This window comes from Anomalospiza imberbis, chromosome 18, assembly GCF_031753505.1.
Source record: "Anomalospiza imberbis isolate Cuckoo-Finch-1a 21T00152 chromosome 18, ASM3175350v1, whole genome shotgun sequence".
In the NCBI taxonomy this organism is placed as follows: domain Eukaryota; kingdom Metazoa; phylum Chordata; class Aves; order Passeriformes; family Viduidae; genus Anomalospiza; species Anomalospiza imberbis.
Window position 1 is genome coordinate 4,615,711 of NC_089698.1, and position 16,223 is coordinate 4,631,933.

At 43.2% G+C, this 16,223-nt stretch overlaps 1 protein-coding gene across 4 annotated transcripts in view; it reads left to right on the forward strand.

The window, feature by feature from the left end:
- The window catches only part of KIAA1671 (KIAA1671 ortholog), a 64,839-nt gene that overhangs the window by 23,461 nt on the left and 25,155 nt on the right, over positions 1 to 16,223 (forward strand). For 3 of the 4 annotated variants that reach the window (XR_011004947.1, XM_068208646.1, XM_068208645.1), the window contains exons 5-6: positions 1,102 to 4,302; positions 5,055 to 5,177. Coding sequence is in view for 3 of the 4 variants with exons in the window: in XM_068208646.1 (XP_068064747.1) it covers positions 1,102 to 4,302; positions 5,055 to 5,177 (3,324 nt within the window). In the remaining variant the exon portion in view is untranslated. Of the gene's footprint in view, positions 1 to 1,101; positions 4,303 to 5,054; positions 5,178 to 9,526; positions 9,729 to 16,223 lie in introns of those variants that run through there. The other variant, XM_068208648.1, reaches the window with a different exon arrangement.

Consider the following 16,223-nt stretch of genomic DNA (forward strand, 5'->3'; position numbering starts at 1 on the left):
GTTTGTGCAGTGATTATTCATTATTTTCTCCAAGCAGAGAATTAAGATTGTGCTTTCTTCCATCCATGTCCCAGCTCCTGATAAATCCCAGCCTGCAACTTGGTCAGTCTCAACAACATTTACCTGACCAGTTTAGACAACAAAGTGTTCCAGGGAAAATGGGGATTTGCTGTGGAAGCTTTAGGCTCTCTCTGTTTCTGAGCAACACTTCAGTGTTGCAAAACAGAATTTCTCTGGTGACAGTTCTTGGTAGAGGAGATTTAATGTAGTTTAGGGGTGTTTCTAGTGAGTTCTCATGGCTTTTTTTTCCTGTCCAAGATAGGAATATGTGGTAAGGAAAAGCTACAGGTGCAAAGTTTCTGTGGTTCTGTGTTATTTTCAAGGACAGCAGTTTGTTTTAAAAAGAAAATCTTTCATTAATGGAAGTGCTGCTTTCAGAATATGACAATAAAGTAGGATTAAAGAAATTCCTTGAAGAATATAGCTCAGACTTAAAAATCTTCGTTTATAAATACCTTTAGTGTTAATTTTCTGATGTTCTTTAGTTTTTTTTTAAGGCATTCTTAAGTCAACTCTGAGTTTTAAATTTTAAAACTTCAATAAAAGATTGAACTCATTTAAGACCTCTAATATTCTTTGATTCCCTTTATTATTTACATGCTGTGCTTTTTCAGCAAGTGCTATTAAAAATACCATCTTTTAGGATGCTGCTTGTATTTCCTGTGAGTAGATAATAGTGAAGCATTGGTAATAAACATTAATTTCCATCTTTCCTTTTTTACTTCGGCTCAGCTTAACATTTCTCATAGCTGAACAGCACCAGCTGTGATATTTACTCAGATCTCCACGTTCCTTGCAGTTTGACCATGTAAGTGGTTATTAGAGAGATAATTCTGTTAAAATCATGATTCAGGAGCTGGAGCTGCACATTCCCTTAGGTTACCCTGGTCTCAGTGGAGTTTGTGTTCAGGGAATGTGGATGTGTTTGACTTGTACAGGCTCTGCTGCACAAAATAGGTGCAAGTAAGTTTTAAAATAAACGTTATTACTCATTTTTTAACATTTTTTAACTCAGATAACTGTTGGATTTTGTTGTTGCAGAGCAAGGAGCTGAAGCTCACCCATGGCACAGATTTCACCGAGGCATTTGCTCCTGGGAAGCCTTGGAAATCCCGGCAGGTTTTAAAGATAACCAATAAACCTGATCAGCTGGAGAGGAAAGGAAGCTTCCTGGGAGATGGTCAGCATTTCTCACAGCAGAGTGAGAGTTCTGTCTTATTCACAAGCAACTTGGAAAAGAAATTAAACCCAGCCCTTCTGGAAAAGCCCTTCATTAAAACTGTCCGGGCCACCCTGTTTGAGCACAATGTGCAGAAGCACAACGTTGTTGCTGAGCATTCTGGGGCTGATCCTGCACCCAAAAGGAACCAGGAGCCTGAGGCAAAGCAGGACCTGGTGGTTTCAGGACACAGCAGACGCTTGTGGATGGGAGAAGGGGAGGAAAGCACCACTACAAAAGAGCATCACAAGCAGCCTGATCCATCAAAACATCCAGCACTTGTAGAGAAAAGTCCAAAACCAGCTTGTTCAAGTGAAGACAAGAAAATAAGCCCGGCAATTGTCTTAGAAAAATCTTTGGTTGAGAAAAGTGAAAAACCCACTCCCAAAAATGCAGAAGATTCTCAAATTTACCAAAGAATAGAGCCCAGGTATGAAATCTTTCAGACGTGTGGTGAAAGGGCTCTTAGTGAAGCCATCACAATGGCTCCTGAGAAAAAGGCCATGACACTCAGAACTAGAAAATCATCTGTGAAAGAGAACAAAACTGATGAGGACGTTGTACCTACAGGGCAGTCTGTTAAGGCAAGTAGTCACACTCTTTACTTGAAAGAAGATAATGTTACTTCAGAAGCCAGGGAGGCAAAAGTTCTCACAAATAAGGCTGTGTTGAGAGAACCTGCTGGTTTTCTCTCCAGTGAATGCACTTTACCTGAACAGAAAAGAGACTCTGATAAAACTGATCCTGAGCCACTGTTCATAGCTGAGAAAATACCTTATTCCACAAACAAAAGTAAAGGTTTGGGAATGAGTGAAAAAGTCAGCAAGCTACATGCTGAAATTAAAGGTGATAAAAGTGAAGCCTCTTCTGTAGAGAAATCAGAGAGGATTAATGTTGTGAAATGCTCTTCTGAGAAAAGGAGTTTCAGGGCAGGTGGCACAGACATCCATGAATTCCGAACCAACTTGGATCGTGAAGTGATTTCCACCAGTGTCAATAAACACGGGGCTCAGGCTTCAGTGCTTGCAAGTGGGCAATATTTTAAATCTTCCACTAGCCATCCCCCTGATACAAAAGGACTGAATGTTACTAAAGAGGAATCTGGGGCCTTTGGGTTGAGGAAAAGTCTGGACTTAAATTGCAAAGAGCAAGAGTTTAGCTTGGCTTGTACAGCTCCTGAAAACAACGAGAAACTCCGAGGAGCAGATCCGGAAGAGAAAGTCAGGAGAAGCAGAAGTAGTGTTTCTGACTTGAAGATTTCTGAAAGGTGGAGGAGGAGGACCTTGCCTCAGGAGTCGCTCAAGGTGGAAGAAGTTGTGTGGCTCACTCCCGAAAATATCAAGAAGCTGAGCCGGACAGATTCATTGCAATTGAACGAAAATTTACTTAAAAAGAGAAACAAAAATATCAAAGATGGAGTGGAAGGGAGTGAGGCTAACCAAGCTGTTCTTGGCAGTCCTGATGATTACATGAAACATCAGAGGTCTGTCTTTGAGCCAAAGGCAACTTACTTTGCAGTGACTTGTCAGATTCCTGGTATCAAAAAAGAGAAAAGCTTTGTTGGTGCTCCCAGTGCAAGTGAAATTAATACGGTTTCTAGTTCAAGCGAGGCAGCAGCAATTAATCTGGACCCTGTTTTTCCTGGAAGGTCCAAACCTTTTTTGCAGCAACCAAATAAAAATGTGACAAGTTCAACTTGTAGAGAAGACTCCTGGGAAGTGCATATTAGCAAGGATTGGGTCAAAGAAGTTGAAAAAGATGCCGTTTTCTCCAAAAATGTTGCATTTGGTAATCTTCATGTGTCTAGAAAAGATAACCAACAGCATCATGAAAAAGGTCTGGATCATTCTAAAGAGAAAATTATAGATGTTGATGCTTTCCTGTTAAAACATGACCTGGAAAATACAGCTCAAGCTGATCTCAAGAGTGGCAGAAGGAAAATCTCCTCTTACCACGAACCCCGGTCCCCTCCACGTTCCGCGCAGGTGCGTAAGGACGATGAGCTGGGCCCCCAGAAAAGGAGTGACAACAATTCTGATCTGCCTGGAAGGAAAGCTGAGGACAGGTACAGATCCCAAATTCTCGATATTGATGCGCTTATGGCAGAATATAAAGAAGAATCAGGAAAGGCCAGTAAAGTTCAGGAGAGGCTCTCTGAAGATCTCGGCTCACTGAGTAGGGAGAAATCAAAGAACAAAAGAAATGTGTCGGATAGAATGACTCTTACCTACAGCTGGAACGAGTGGAAGAATGGATCAGACCACTATTCAGTTAATAACAAACCAGGTGAACGTGCAGAAGAGCAGCACAGGCCAGAGAAACTAATCCTAAATGAAAAGAGCAAAGAGAAACTAGAATTACAGAGCCCTGAATTTGATAAGCAGAAGTCCAAAGACAGAAAGGTCAGCCCTCCTTACTGGGGAAACCCCAGCAGCATTTTTCCAGAGAAGTTGGTAAACTCACCTGTGGAATTTGCTAGGAAGAAAACTTTCATTGTTGATGAGGATGAGGAAGTGAACTTGACCTCCAGAAATCAGGGTGCAAAATTTGTAATTGAAAAGGTACAGCCCATAAATGCAGTGAGTGCAGAGCAGAGGCTGGAAGTCAATCTGGCCTCCAAGTTGTCCCTAAAGGCTGATGATGGGCTCTTGCAGAAGAAGTTGGTGACAAAAGAACAGTTCTTGGAGGTGTCTCCAGAGGGCGATTGGAGCAAAAACATAGTGAGGAGCTCTACACTGAGAAGCAAAGACAGCACAAATAAAATGTGTGAGGGTGACTCTTTCAAGAGTAAGAGCGATTGGAAGGGCTACATGTCTGGCTTTGGGACCGTCCCCGCGGATCTCAGACGATCCTACTCGGAAAAATGCCGCCAAGGAAGGGACAGCCTGCCCCTCATGCAGGAGATGAGGGCAAGGAAGGACCTGCATCGATCCAGGCCAAGCTTCCCCTTGGAAAGTGTGGATAACTCATGGAAACACAAGGTGCCAGCTCAGTCAGAACTGTTCTTCCATGAGGATAAAAAGGTATTTTCAAATGGTAGCCGAGGGTTTCATGTAACTGTAGCTGAACTTTATTAAGGATTTTGTGTCCTTGTAGCACTTCACAGCACTCTGCAGCAAGGCAGCAGATCCATACTTTTCACTGGAGTTCATTTCTTTTTGGGTTCTCTTTTCTTGAGCAATGGCTATTGCACTAGATGACCTTATTTTTGCTTCAAGTCTAGAAATACTTATTGATGTTTTTGTGGAGAGCTTGAAAATGCTTTAAAAAGTGTGCTTATTATTTTTGTAATGCTGTGAACCTGGGAGGTTAAATTGTTAACTCTGCAATTTTATATTTACTTGAAGTAATTTGGGTTTATTTTATGAGTTGTCAGCTGTGATCTTTCTGAACCTCTGTTTTTTGTCTTTATCTGAAGCAAATTTTATTTTTATTTTTACTGGGTGAATGGCCTTCATTTGTCTGTGAAAATCCTCTGCTTTCCTGATTTGGATGAAAGGCAAGAGATTCCCTTCACACAGTGACATGTGAATGAAATCCAGAGGTTGGATTTGGTTGGAAAAGACCTTAATGGTCCTATAATTCTGTGATTAAAGTGTAGGATCTTCATGGCTATCATGTTTTTCTATTTTGTGTTTTCAGCTTTGAGTTTCCTTTGGTTTTGTGTTTTTTTGGTTTTTTTTTTCCAAAAGGCATTATAAAGATATAAAAAATATGTATATATGTATGTCCATATGCATGTATATTTAATCACATTCATATCTGTATTTTACAGGCTCCCAGGAAAGAGTGGAGCAAGCAGAGCTCAGACAAAACAGAGGGAACAGACTTTTCCTCAGTGTCTACACAGAGGAGCCACCACATTTTCTACAAGGAGAGAAGAGCAGATTTTGGGATGGTACGTGACCCTGGCAGAGGGGTTTGGGGTGGGATCAGGGAGCTGCAGCTCTGTTTTCCTTTTTGCAAAGGGCTGTGCTAGAAGGATGTGTCTGCCAAGCTGAGAAGCATTTGCTGGGGGGTTGAACTGGTGAGGCTGCCCCTCCCTGGGATCCCACCCCACTGCTTCCTGCCAAAGCTTCCAACATGAAGCCTCAGCCTTGCAGCTTGTTCAGTTTACTTTCTGAGTGAAGAATTTTCATCCTGAACTCAAGATGGCTCTAGAGCATTATGGTTTTTGTTGTTTTCTCAGCTTGTGCAGACAAATAGAACTGTGTCCCAGCCTGAGAAATTATGGGTTTAATTGTCTTTCTGTTGGCAACACACGGAGAAGAGTTTCTGTGAAAGTTCACTGCTGACATTTTGGGTGATTTAATTTGTCTCTAACACACAAATTGTTGAGGTGAATTCCTGCTTAATGTTGTTGGGTGCTGTTCTCCTCAGTTTCAGAAGGATATCCTGACTTTAGCCCTCAGAGAAATTTTATGTTGTGAAGTAGCGTCCTACATCCAGCTGTTGTTTTGAAATACTAAACAAAGGTCTGGATGTTCCAAAAGGTGTGCAGTAAATGAAATACCAACATTTTCTGAGGGAAGCAAAGGATTTGAAAAGTGGAGACTGAAGGATGTTGTCCCATGGACTGTCCCAAGGTCACCTTCCCTGTCCTGTCTCTGCCAGCACACTCTGCAGTGAGGTGCTGCACTGCCCTGTTCTGTTGTGGCTTACTCTGCTGTTTGCAGCTCTTTAGCAGAGAACACACAAAAATATAAAAAAACCCCTCAGTGTTTTCTTTCCTTCTAGCAAAGAAAAAGAACACCTAAACCTATAAGGATTTTATAAACAAGTTTCCTAATAATTGGAGTTTTGGAAGTGGGCTCAGATTGTTCCTCAGTTCTAGTCTTTAAGCTTCATGGAAGGTTATCCAAGCGCTAATGTCCCTTTTTCTTTCCCATTCTTAGCATGGTTCATGTTAAGGAATTTGGGTTATTGACAGAATGGGCATTTATCCAGCCCCAAAAAGTTATGTGCCATCAGCTTAGAGTGCAAATATGCAAAGGTGGTGTTGGCCACGTAGGAAATGTGGGACAGAAGGGCTGTTGGAAGTAGTGCTGGGATAACTGAACTGTTATCAGGTGCTGTACTCAGCTAAATACAGCTGTTGTTCTCCAGTGTAGTGGTTGACTGGGAGGTTACTCAGAATAATCCTTCAGCTTCACCAAGTGTAGCCTGAGCTCCATGAAAAGAGAAAGCTGACCTGTGTGGAATTCAGGAGGATCCGAGTGCTTTGCTCCTTTGTGTGGCTTTGGAAAGGCTCCTCGGGGTGTGATTGTTGTGCAGTGCCATGGGAACCAAAGGGCAGCCTGTTCCTCCTGGGTGTAAAGTGTGAGTGAGTGCATGGAAAGGGCTTTGACTTGCATTTAGGAGGTGGAGAACTCACCAGAATGATGTTTTCCAAAGCCTCACAGAGGTACTGCAGAAGGTTACGTAAAACCAAACCATTTCTTCTGCACCAAGGCCGTGCCTTTGTTTCCCTTGGAGAAAACAGATTGTGGGTGCGGAGTCACAGTTCCGTCAGCGCGTTCCAACACTCCCCTCTGCTGGAGACACATCCGAGCTGTGTGAGGTGGACAGACACGAGGGGTCAGGACAGAGCCACGGGAGTCACAGTTAAATCCCCTCTTTCCCTGGAATCCCAACGCAGTCTGTATTTCCCTTGGTGCAGCTGGAAAGAGGGAATAGATGGAAATGTGGCATCGTGCTGCTGTTTACTTTGAACGATTTCTGGTCTGTGTGGTTGGGAAGTTACTTATTTTTCCTTGTGGCTTAATCACAGACTATGTTCTCCAGTCCATATTGCAGGTCAGTGAGGGTATATTGGTATTGTTCTAGTGAGACTGAGTGCTCAAAGTGACAAGTCTTGTTGTAGAATAAACAATTCTTTTTGGTTCACATTCACCACTAAAGCAGTGAAGAACTGATATTGATACCCTTTTATATTTGCCAAACAGTTTTACAAGAATATCCATTTGTTGCATTATTCCACATCTGTCTGTGATAGTAAACAACTGCATGCATGGCATTTTCCAGGACAGCTGATGAGCTAGGTTCTTATGGGTAGACACAATTCCAAATGGAAGCAAGGTGCAGTAGTATCATTTTACCTCTGGAGAAGCCATTTCTTTGTGATTATATACCAGAGAATCTGCTTGTAATTAGGCTTTTAGAACATTACATAGGATGACTTTAAAATCAACCATTGCAAAATACATGTGGTAATATGGGATTGGTGCTTGAAATTGCAAAGGATGATACTTTGGAGATTTAACACTCATTTAGATCGCATTGTTCAGCTATTTTAAGTTTGTATTGATTAAAAATCAGAGTAAGGCTTTTATAAAGATTCCAGCATCACTGCTGGACTGTCATCATCTGTGGTTTTACTGTGGCTGGTACTTCCCTCTCTTTTAGCCCTGCTGCAGCACAAAGTAGGTATAAAAATTAAATTCTGTGCTTTGGACAGTGAGGGGTTTCTCTCACCGACTCAGCTGCAAATCTCAGAGCCTGCAGCAGGCTCAGGGCCTTGGGCTCTTGTAGGGCTCTTTTCCTTTAAACCTGGAATCAGGTGGAGGGACAGGTGTGAACACTGAGCAACCAAACCCTCTCTGGGCTGCTCCCTGTGGTTGGATGTGGGGCTGTTCCCTCTTAGTGCCATACCTGCACATCCAGGGGCAGCCACGGAGTCAGGAGGTGTTTCCATAAATTGTGTGATGCCATCAGAGCTGACGTTCAGTCACAAGCCTGGATTCCTGATTGAGTCATCCAGACTGATAAGAGTGCTGGGAATGAAAACCTGAGGAATGTGTGCTGGGACTCATCCTCCAAATAAAGGAACTGCAGTTGTGCCGTGGGGCTGGAGGATTTGCACCTTCAGCTGGAGATGGAGCAGCTTTAGTGCAGCTCTGGGTTATAACCCAAACTGCTGCTTTGGGGAGTTAGAACAGACCACTGCTACTAGAACTGGTGTAGGCAGGAGTTGTTTTGAAGTCTCTCAACATATATTTTATTTATTTTATATTAAAGTCTGGGGTTTTTTTGTCATTTAGGGAGGAAAATCTCTCTAATGGTCTCCATAGAAAGATGCATTTATATGAGACTGAGATGTGTGGGTGGAGAAGGATTTGTTGAAGAAAATCATGAGCTGACTCCTAAAATATCATGGAAATGAAGTGCAAGGGAGAAAAGATAAATATTTTATAAACATGTGCAGATGAATTTATGGTTTGGCTTGTCACAGTTCACCAGTTGTTTTCAGTTCTGCCCATGACAGGTCTGTCTCCTGCTCACTGAAAACCACACCTTCTCTTTTTCTGGATTGTGTAGAGTCTCTAATACTGGAGCTTTGTTCCTTCTGAAACCCATCTTGAGTTGTTCTGTTACTCCAAAAACTGGCGCAACCTGGAAGAAGCTCTACAGGAATTCATAGGTGATGATCAGAAAAGTGAGAGGTAGTTTCCTTGAAGTATCAAAATTTCAAGGAGAGGAGGCTGCAGCATCCTGGAAGCTGTTTGTGTCACCTCAGCCTTGTCCCTCCCTGGGAATGGTGAGAGCAATGCTGGGAGGGGACATGCTGCAGGAGCCCTCCCTGGACAGGCTCCTGTCACTTATCTTTCCTTTTCCTATCAAAAAAAGGACATAAGTAAAAAAAAAAAAAAAACAAAAAACAAAAAACAAAAAAAAACAACAAAAAAAAAAAGAAACAAAAAAACCACAGTGTTACAATTCCCCTTTTTGCTCTTCACAAACCACCCACTGCTGATGCCCAACAACTCCACCACTCTCTATTTTAGACCCAGCCCGGGGAGGACGACCCGGGGGTGGGTAAAGCTCTGCCTGGGCTTTCTTCCTTTTTTGGCAGTTTTCTTTCCCTGGGAACATTCCAGGGGTGTATAAAAAGCCACTTGGTTGTGTCTATTTCTTCTCATTCACAAAAGACATTTTTATATTCAAAGAACATAAAACCAGCAGCTCCTCGTGTTACATGTGTGGGTTTCTGTCTTTCCTGTACATCACCCAAAACAAGGTCAGCGAGCGACCCCGCTGGTGTTCAGAGTGTTTCATAACTGAGGGGGTTTAGAGCTTCCCTTTCCTTCTGGAGGGCCTTTACTGCAAAACCCAAAGTCCTGTCACTAATCCCAGCCTGACCACTCCAGATTACGGAGCTGGGAGCAGTGGGCTGCTCAATAACAAGTGGTTTAGTCACGTGCTGCCGGTAGCTCCGCGACTGCTCCTGAGGAGCCCCAGCTCGTGGTGGTGACGTGGGGCCAGACACACTCGGTACATTATTACATTATTCATGCTGCTTTTAATTGCTCCACTCTGCTTTTAACTGGTGCTGGAGGCGGGGAGAGCTGGGAGCTGCCTGGAACAGGGATGGGTTGGCGTTAACTCGGAGCTGTGGAAAATGGAGTATTATTACTGTCCACGTCTGCTGAAGTTCCTGCAGTATCTGTGGGTAAGTGTGCTCTGGAATGTCGGTGTGCTCCCAGAGCTGGCTGTTTCCACTCTTTTCAGAAATCCTGGGAGTGTTCCTGTGTGCTGAAGCTTTCCTCAGCAGTTCCTTTTTGAGTAGTAACGTGAAACTCAGGATTTATTTTGGGTGAGAAAGCCTGTTTTATCTCTAATACTTAAAACTGTAGACTACCCAAATGTGCCTTGGAAAACCCTCTCAGGAAACGTTTCTTCCTTGTTTGTGCAGAACCATGGGAGTTGTGGTTTAGTTTAGTGTTTGTTAGGAATATTCTTCCCTCTTTGTGTAAAAGCTCTGCCTGGCTCTGGGGTTGCTACCCAAGAACCCTCCTGCTCTGCTGCTGGTACAGCCACTGCTATTCCAGGAAAACAGCCGTGCTCATGGCTTTAGTAATGTGTCATTTTACAGTTCCTCACTTGTTTTTCATTTGACTCTTCATAGGTTTCGATGTCTCAGTGAGCACTTCCTCTTCCAGCACTCCTCAGGGCTGTCATGAAAAGCTCTTTTTAGCAGGCTCTGACTGTGCTGCCCTGCCAGCTTTGCACAGAGGCTGCTGTATGTCTAAAACTTTCACATTTATAAAACATGCATTTGAGCTGAAAAGCCTTTATGAATAAATACCGTACTGCTTTGAACTAATTAATGTTTTAATTTCTCCTGTACTCATCAAAGATCAGCTTTCATTTGCTTGTTGTAGTTTGCATTGATCTTCATTTTTTCAGCTGTCAGTTCGGTGTGTGATCAGCACCAAACCTTTTCGTGTTAGCTGTTTGCTACTATATATTAAAACTGTAGCAAAGAGTTTCCTTCTCTCATTTTGAGTTTACTTTTGCAATCCTTGCCTGTATGTCCTTTGATCAGCGGTGGGGTGAGATTGCCCACTGTGAATTTCTTGCTGCTGGGTGAGAAAATTGTGCTTGAAGAACTGGGAATGTTATTGAAAACCTTTTCATGCTGGAGACTATTGTAGCATAAAACATGGAAGTGCTTGGACATGAACTCAGTTTTTTTATTTGACCGACTGTATTTTTAAGAGAAAATCTTCCTTTAAATTGCAAACTAAAAAATTAGTCATTAGTGTGATGAGGGGGTGGATGTTTTTTATGGTTTGTCAGTGTGAGAAATGTGAAAGAGTTCTGTCCCTGCTCTTCCTTTGACATGGGATTTTCTATAAGGCCAGGGGAAAAATCCCAAACCAACCCAAACTTTGGATCAGTCCAGAAGGTGCCTGGGATGGTGAGCTCCAGTATTGTGCAGTTCTAGGCTGTAACAGAACAGAATGTTGTATTTTCTGGGTGTACATTCTCTTTTAGAGGCCCTGGAGCATTCCTTACGCACTTTCATTCATGCACACTTCCTGATTTACTGCAAGAAAATATTAGAATGACAGTTCTGATATTCATGATGTTAAAAAAAGAAATTTAAGGGACATGCACAATTGTGCCTTCTGTCACTTTCTATGCTGCTGTTGCAGCTGGAGGCTACTAAAGAGATCTTTATCTGTTCTCTCTACTTACAGTCAGGAGTAACCAGAGATGTTTGGGTTGGTTGTCAAGTGTTATTTAATCTGTCTTGGGGAGCTAAGATGCTTTATTCATTAGGCAGACATACCTGAAGAAGTTACAACTCTTAATTAAATATTATAATGAAAATCTGCTTTTAAAGCTACTCTATGGAGTTACTGTTGGCTTGCATCTCCTCTGCTGTGTATTTGGTGTACTCCTGCAGTGGTGAAGTTGTGGGACATCACTGGACTCACTCAGTGCCAGCTCTCTGCTAATTCCTTGCTGATTGCTCTCCTGATCTTTGGGCAGGATGTGTCTGACTGTGACAAACAGCATCTTCTGAGCACAGCAGGGCCTGTGGTCTGCCCCAGTCCGTGTGCAATGGTGTGACCACCACATGTCTGTGTCCTGTGGGTAGGTGACACCTCTGGGTTTCTGAGAAGTGTCTTTGTGTCCAGTGACACGTTTTTTTTGCACAGCTTGTATACATTTGAGTATTTTCAGTGTGCTTGGGGTATCTATCACCCCTTTTCCAGCTGGTGAGGAGCTCTGCTGCAGTTGGTAAAAGACATCTTTAGGTCTGGCTTGCACAGGAAGTGCTGTAAGTGCAGCTCCATGGTCTTTCATCAGTCACAGGGTCAGACTGGTCATGCCAGGTGTGCAGCCACAGCACTGGGGTTTCCTGTCCCAATGCCCTTTGCCCAAGAACCAGTTTTTTAGCTTCCTGGTGGACACAGCCTCTACTGGACTGCTCTGGTGGTTCTGTTCCTGCCCTTGGCCTTCTCAGTTGTCAGCAATTGTTGCTCTGGTTCACTGCTCAGTTTTGGCTTTCTGGGATGGGATGGGATGGAATGGAATGGAATGGAATGGATGGGTGGCTCTCCTGCCCATGCTGGTACCAGTCCTGATGGACTATTTTTTTTCCCAGTATGGCACTTGTCATTTTTCAAACAGCAAAGAAATACTACATCCTGAAAGCACTCAAAGCAAATGCTTGTTTTAAATAAAACATTCCTCTGCAGCACTGCGATGGTTTAAAAAGACCTTGTTCTTTATTGATAGTCATGAATTGAACAATTGCAAAATCAAAAGAAAATTAGGGTTTTTAAGGAAGAAGTAAGATTTAGAGTTTGTTTTGACAAGATTTTGGTTGCTACCTTTAAAGAGTAGTTTTGATATGTTTTGTCAGGTGACTCTGAAGGAAGCGGCAGCTGGTTAATAACCACTGTCCTGACGTGTCACTGCAAGAGGAGGTGGGTTGGTGATGGAAGGAAACTGAAATCATTGGTCTGGAGCCACGGGTGATGATCATCCTGCTCTGAGGGGGGGTTATCCCTGCTCTCAAGGGGGTTATCCCTGCTCTGAGGGAGGGAAGGGGCTCTGTGCAGGTGTGCTGTGCCTTCCCTCTCTCTGGAAAGTTCCTATGGACTGTGCTGCTTTTCCCTTGTGGGATTTGTTTTTGGTGGTGGGGATGTTTCTTCCAAAGAGTTAAAAACCCCTCCCACCAGGTGTCTGCTCTCCTGGTGCCAGCAGGAGCAGATAGCCTGGGTTACCTCTCCCATAACCTGGGTAAATGATGCCCTTGCATAGGAAAATCTGAAAAGGCATTTCCCCAATTCCTGGCTGCTGCTGTAGAAGAGGAGCTGTGGTGTCTGTGGCATTGCTGAGAGCAGGCAGACAGGTCAGCTTGGCCGAGGAGCCCCATTCCCAGTGGGAACACGAGGGAGTGCTGTTCCACCATGCAGCGCTGCTGGCCCACGGCCGCGTCCCCGCTCCCAGCCCAAGGACATGTGCTCGGTGCACAGCAGTTTGTTCTAATGAGGTGTGGTATTAAGTTTAATTTACCATAAAATGCTCACATGGAATAGCACATTCTAGGTTAACTTGTTGCAATAAGGGTTTCATTGAGTTAGATGTAACCATTTATAGACTGGTAATTTTTCTGTAGTGACTGTGTGGTTCCAGGTTCAGAGGAGCTGGAAGTGGGGCTGACTGTGCTCCCCTTATTTTAAATCTGGAATTGTGAATATGCTTCTAAAAAAGTTCTTCCCTGTGAGGATGCTGAGGCCCTGGCACAGATTGTCCAGAGAAGCTGTGGCTGCCCCATCCCTGGAAGTATCCAAGACCAGGTTGGACAGGGCTTGGAGCAACCTGGGATAGTGGAAGGTGTCCCTGCCCATGGCAGGGATGTTCTTTAAGGTCCTTCCAACCCAAACCATTCTGTAACACGAGGCTAAAGAGGTTTGTTAAACCTCGTTTATACACACAGAGCAGAGGTAACTTCACTGCCTCCCTCAGAATATTTTGATCTAAAGTTGTTTTGACTCAGTTCCTGCTTTCCCAAGCTGTTGTCCGTGTTGCTGATGCTGGGAGACAGCCAAGTTCCCACTATTGTTCCTGTCCCTTCAGCAGTGGTGAGTTGTTCATGCAGCCAGTGTGTGTTTACTGTGCTGAAAGGAAACGGCGTTTTTAGGGAGCTACTTGAGCACAGGGAAAGTAGCTCTTTGTGGAGGACTTTCCTCAGGATACCACAGGATTTGTACTGCAGGGCACAGGTGTTCTTAAAGTGTAACTTCAGGTAAATCTAGAGCCTGAACAAAGCTTGGAAAAATGTAGTGTTTGGTTTAGTGATTGATGGTGGAGAGCAATAAATCCCTGGTATTTAAGGGGAGGCAGAATGGATTGAGTGCTGTCCATGTCCTAGGGAATGTGGGGGCATGGGGCTGTTGTGCTGTGTCTGGGAGGAGGAGGAGGCAGTAAGGGCAGAGAGACATGGAGGTAAAGGAAGATGTGTGCACTCAGGGTTACACAGCCATCTCAAATAAATCCTCTGCTCTCATCATCAAGTGGGTTAAAATGGGTGAAGGAATTATTGTATTAACTTACAGCTGCTGTTTGGTCAATCTACTGCCATCAAGCAGTGCCTGATTTGAGTGGAAGACACACGGAATGGTGTTATTTAGGGAGAAGGTGGAGGAGCAGTGTTCAGACAGGCCTTGGGCAGTGTGTGATCACACCAGGAACAGCTGGAATGGGTTCAGAAGCAGCTCCTTGTTACTGATCTTTGAAGAAGGAAATCCCTTGCATGAAAAAAAAAAGCTCTTCCTTCAGAGTGTTCTCTGAATTTTGTGAGTCAGATCTGAGCCCTCAGTAGTTGGAGATTTCCTGAGCACCCTCAGTGAGGAGAATAAATGCTCTGACATCTTCTCAGGTGGGTTCTATGGAGCAGGAGCAGCGTGTTCTCCTGCTTGTTTCTCTGCACTCCACTCACCCTGTGTGCCCTGGGAGAAAGGTTCAGCAGGTGAAGGTATTTTAGGCCATGTTCTGAGCTTGAGATGTCTCTTTTGAAGATGTTTTGTGGTTATCTGTGCTTAACATGTCCATTGGGTCAAGTGATGGAGCAGCAACTGCTCCATGTTGAAATTCCCAGGAGAGCCCTGGCTATGGCATTACCTTGTTTTCCCTCCCCGGTGCAGGGAGATCCATTGCAGGCATCTTCATCCTGGATTTTTGTTTGTACAAGTTAAAAACAACCTGTAACCATCCATCTTTTGCTTGGCTTGATCCCTTGGACATAAACAAATGTAAAGAAAATTGTTTTAGTCCTTTCCAGAGTATTTGTGCTGTAGGAATTTCCTGTTTCTGTTTTTTCAGTTTTTCCTCCTCCATTGAGCTAGAAGGGAAGTGCTGCAGGATTATGGACATGGGCTTGCAAACAACCTCGTGTATTTTTAGCTGGTTTCCTCAGCTTTAACATTGATAGCTTTGTTTTACACTGAAACAATTCAAGGCACAAAAGCTCTGTATGTTCAGGATGTTTAACTGGGCCTTGCTTAGGTTCAGGAGAAACGTAGTTTGGGGGACAAAAGAATCGGCATTTTCTGAAATACTGTTGTGCTTTAGTTAAATGCAACTGGTAGTTGCATTTAAATTGTTTAAAAACTTGGAGTAAAAATTTTATTTCACAGTTACCCTTATTTACAGATTTTTATTAATCTTGAAATAATGACATGCTACTGCAAAAGTGCCCAGAATCCTGGGCAGAGAAAGGATGGTTGACTTTTTGATTACAAATAAAATGGGGAAGTTGATTTTTTTGCTGATCCTGTCAAGGATCACCATGGCAGTAGAATAGAAAATTTACTCTGGCAGGCATAAACAAGTATGTGGAGCATTTGTCCAGTCATGAAAACTGTTAATGTCTTTTCTTTATCACAAGGGTACTTCTGTAAGGAAAACAAGGAATGCAGATTTAATTTATTTTTAACTTCTCTGTTTAAAAAAAAGACTTTTTAAAGTAGCCATTGATGGGATCTTTTATGAAATGCTTTTGCAACTTTCTTTAAAAACCTCTCATATCGGTGTGTGCTCATGTAAACTTTACCAGTAGTGATGCAGAGCCTGTTGCTTTCCCAGCCTCTCCTTATTCACTGGTTTGCGAGGCCTCTGGGGGCTTTTAAAATTACCTAGCAGAAGGAAAATTATGGAAATGGAATTTCAGCCTCTTTAGATGGAATGTGCAAGGGAAACACCTTTAATACCAAGGTATCTCTGCAAGTTGTCCAAGATTGTGAATAAACATTAAGTAGAGCTGTGGCCCTGAGTGTAACTTGCTTATTTTCAGTAGAAAATAAAAGTAGGAATCAAAAGCAAATATTTGGTGTAAATATTACTCCGGATACCTGGAGTTTCATGTTACAAAAGAGATTTCTCTGTTTGGACACTGTCTAAAGTCCTTGGGTTAAAGCACTCCATCCATTCCACTCTTTTTCCTCTCTTTTTTTTTTTCCTTTTTCTTTTGACTGTGGAGTGCCTGTCTATACGTAAGGCTGTTTGGGCATCTCAGTGAATTATGTTATTATATCACCATGAAAAATTAGAAAAACCCAAAAAGCAAAACAGATAAAACCACCAAGGCCTTTTGTCTTTGGCTGTGTTAAGTGTCATGGGAATTCCTGAATTGGGATGGTGGCAA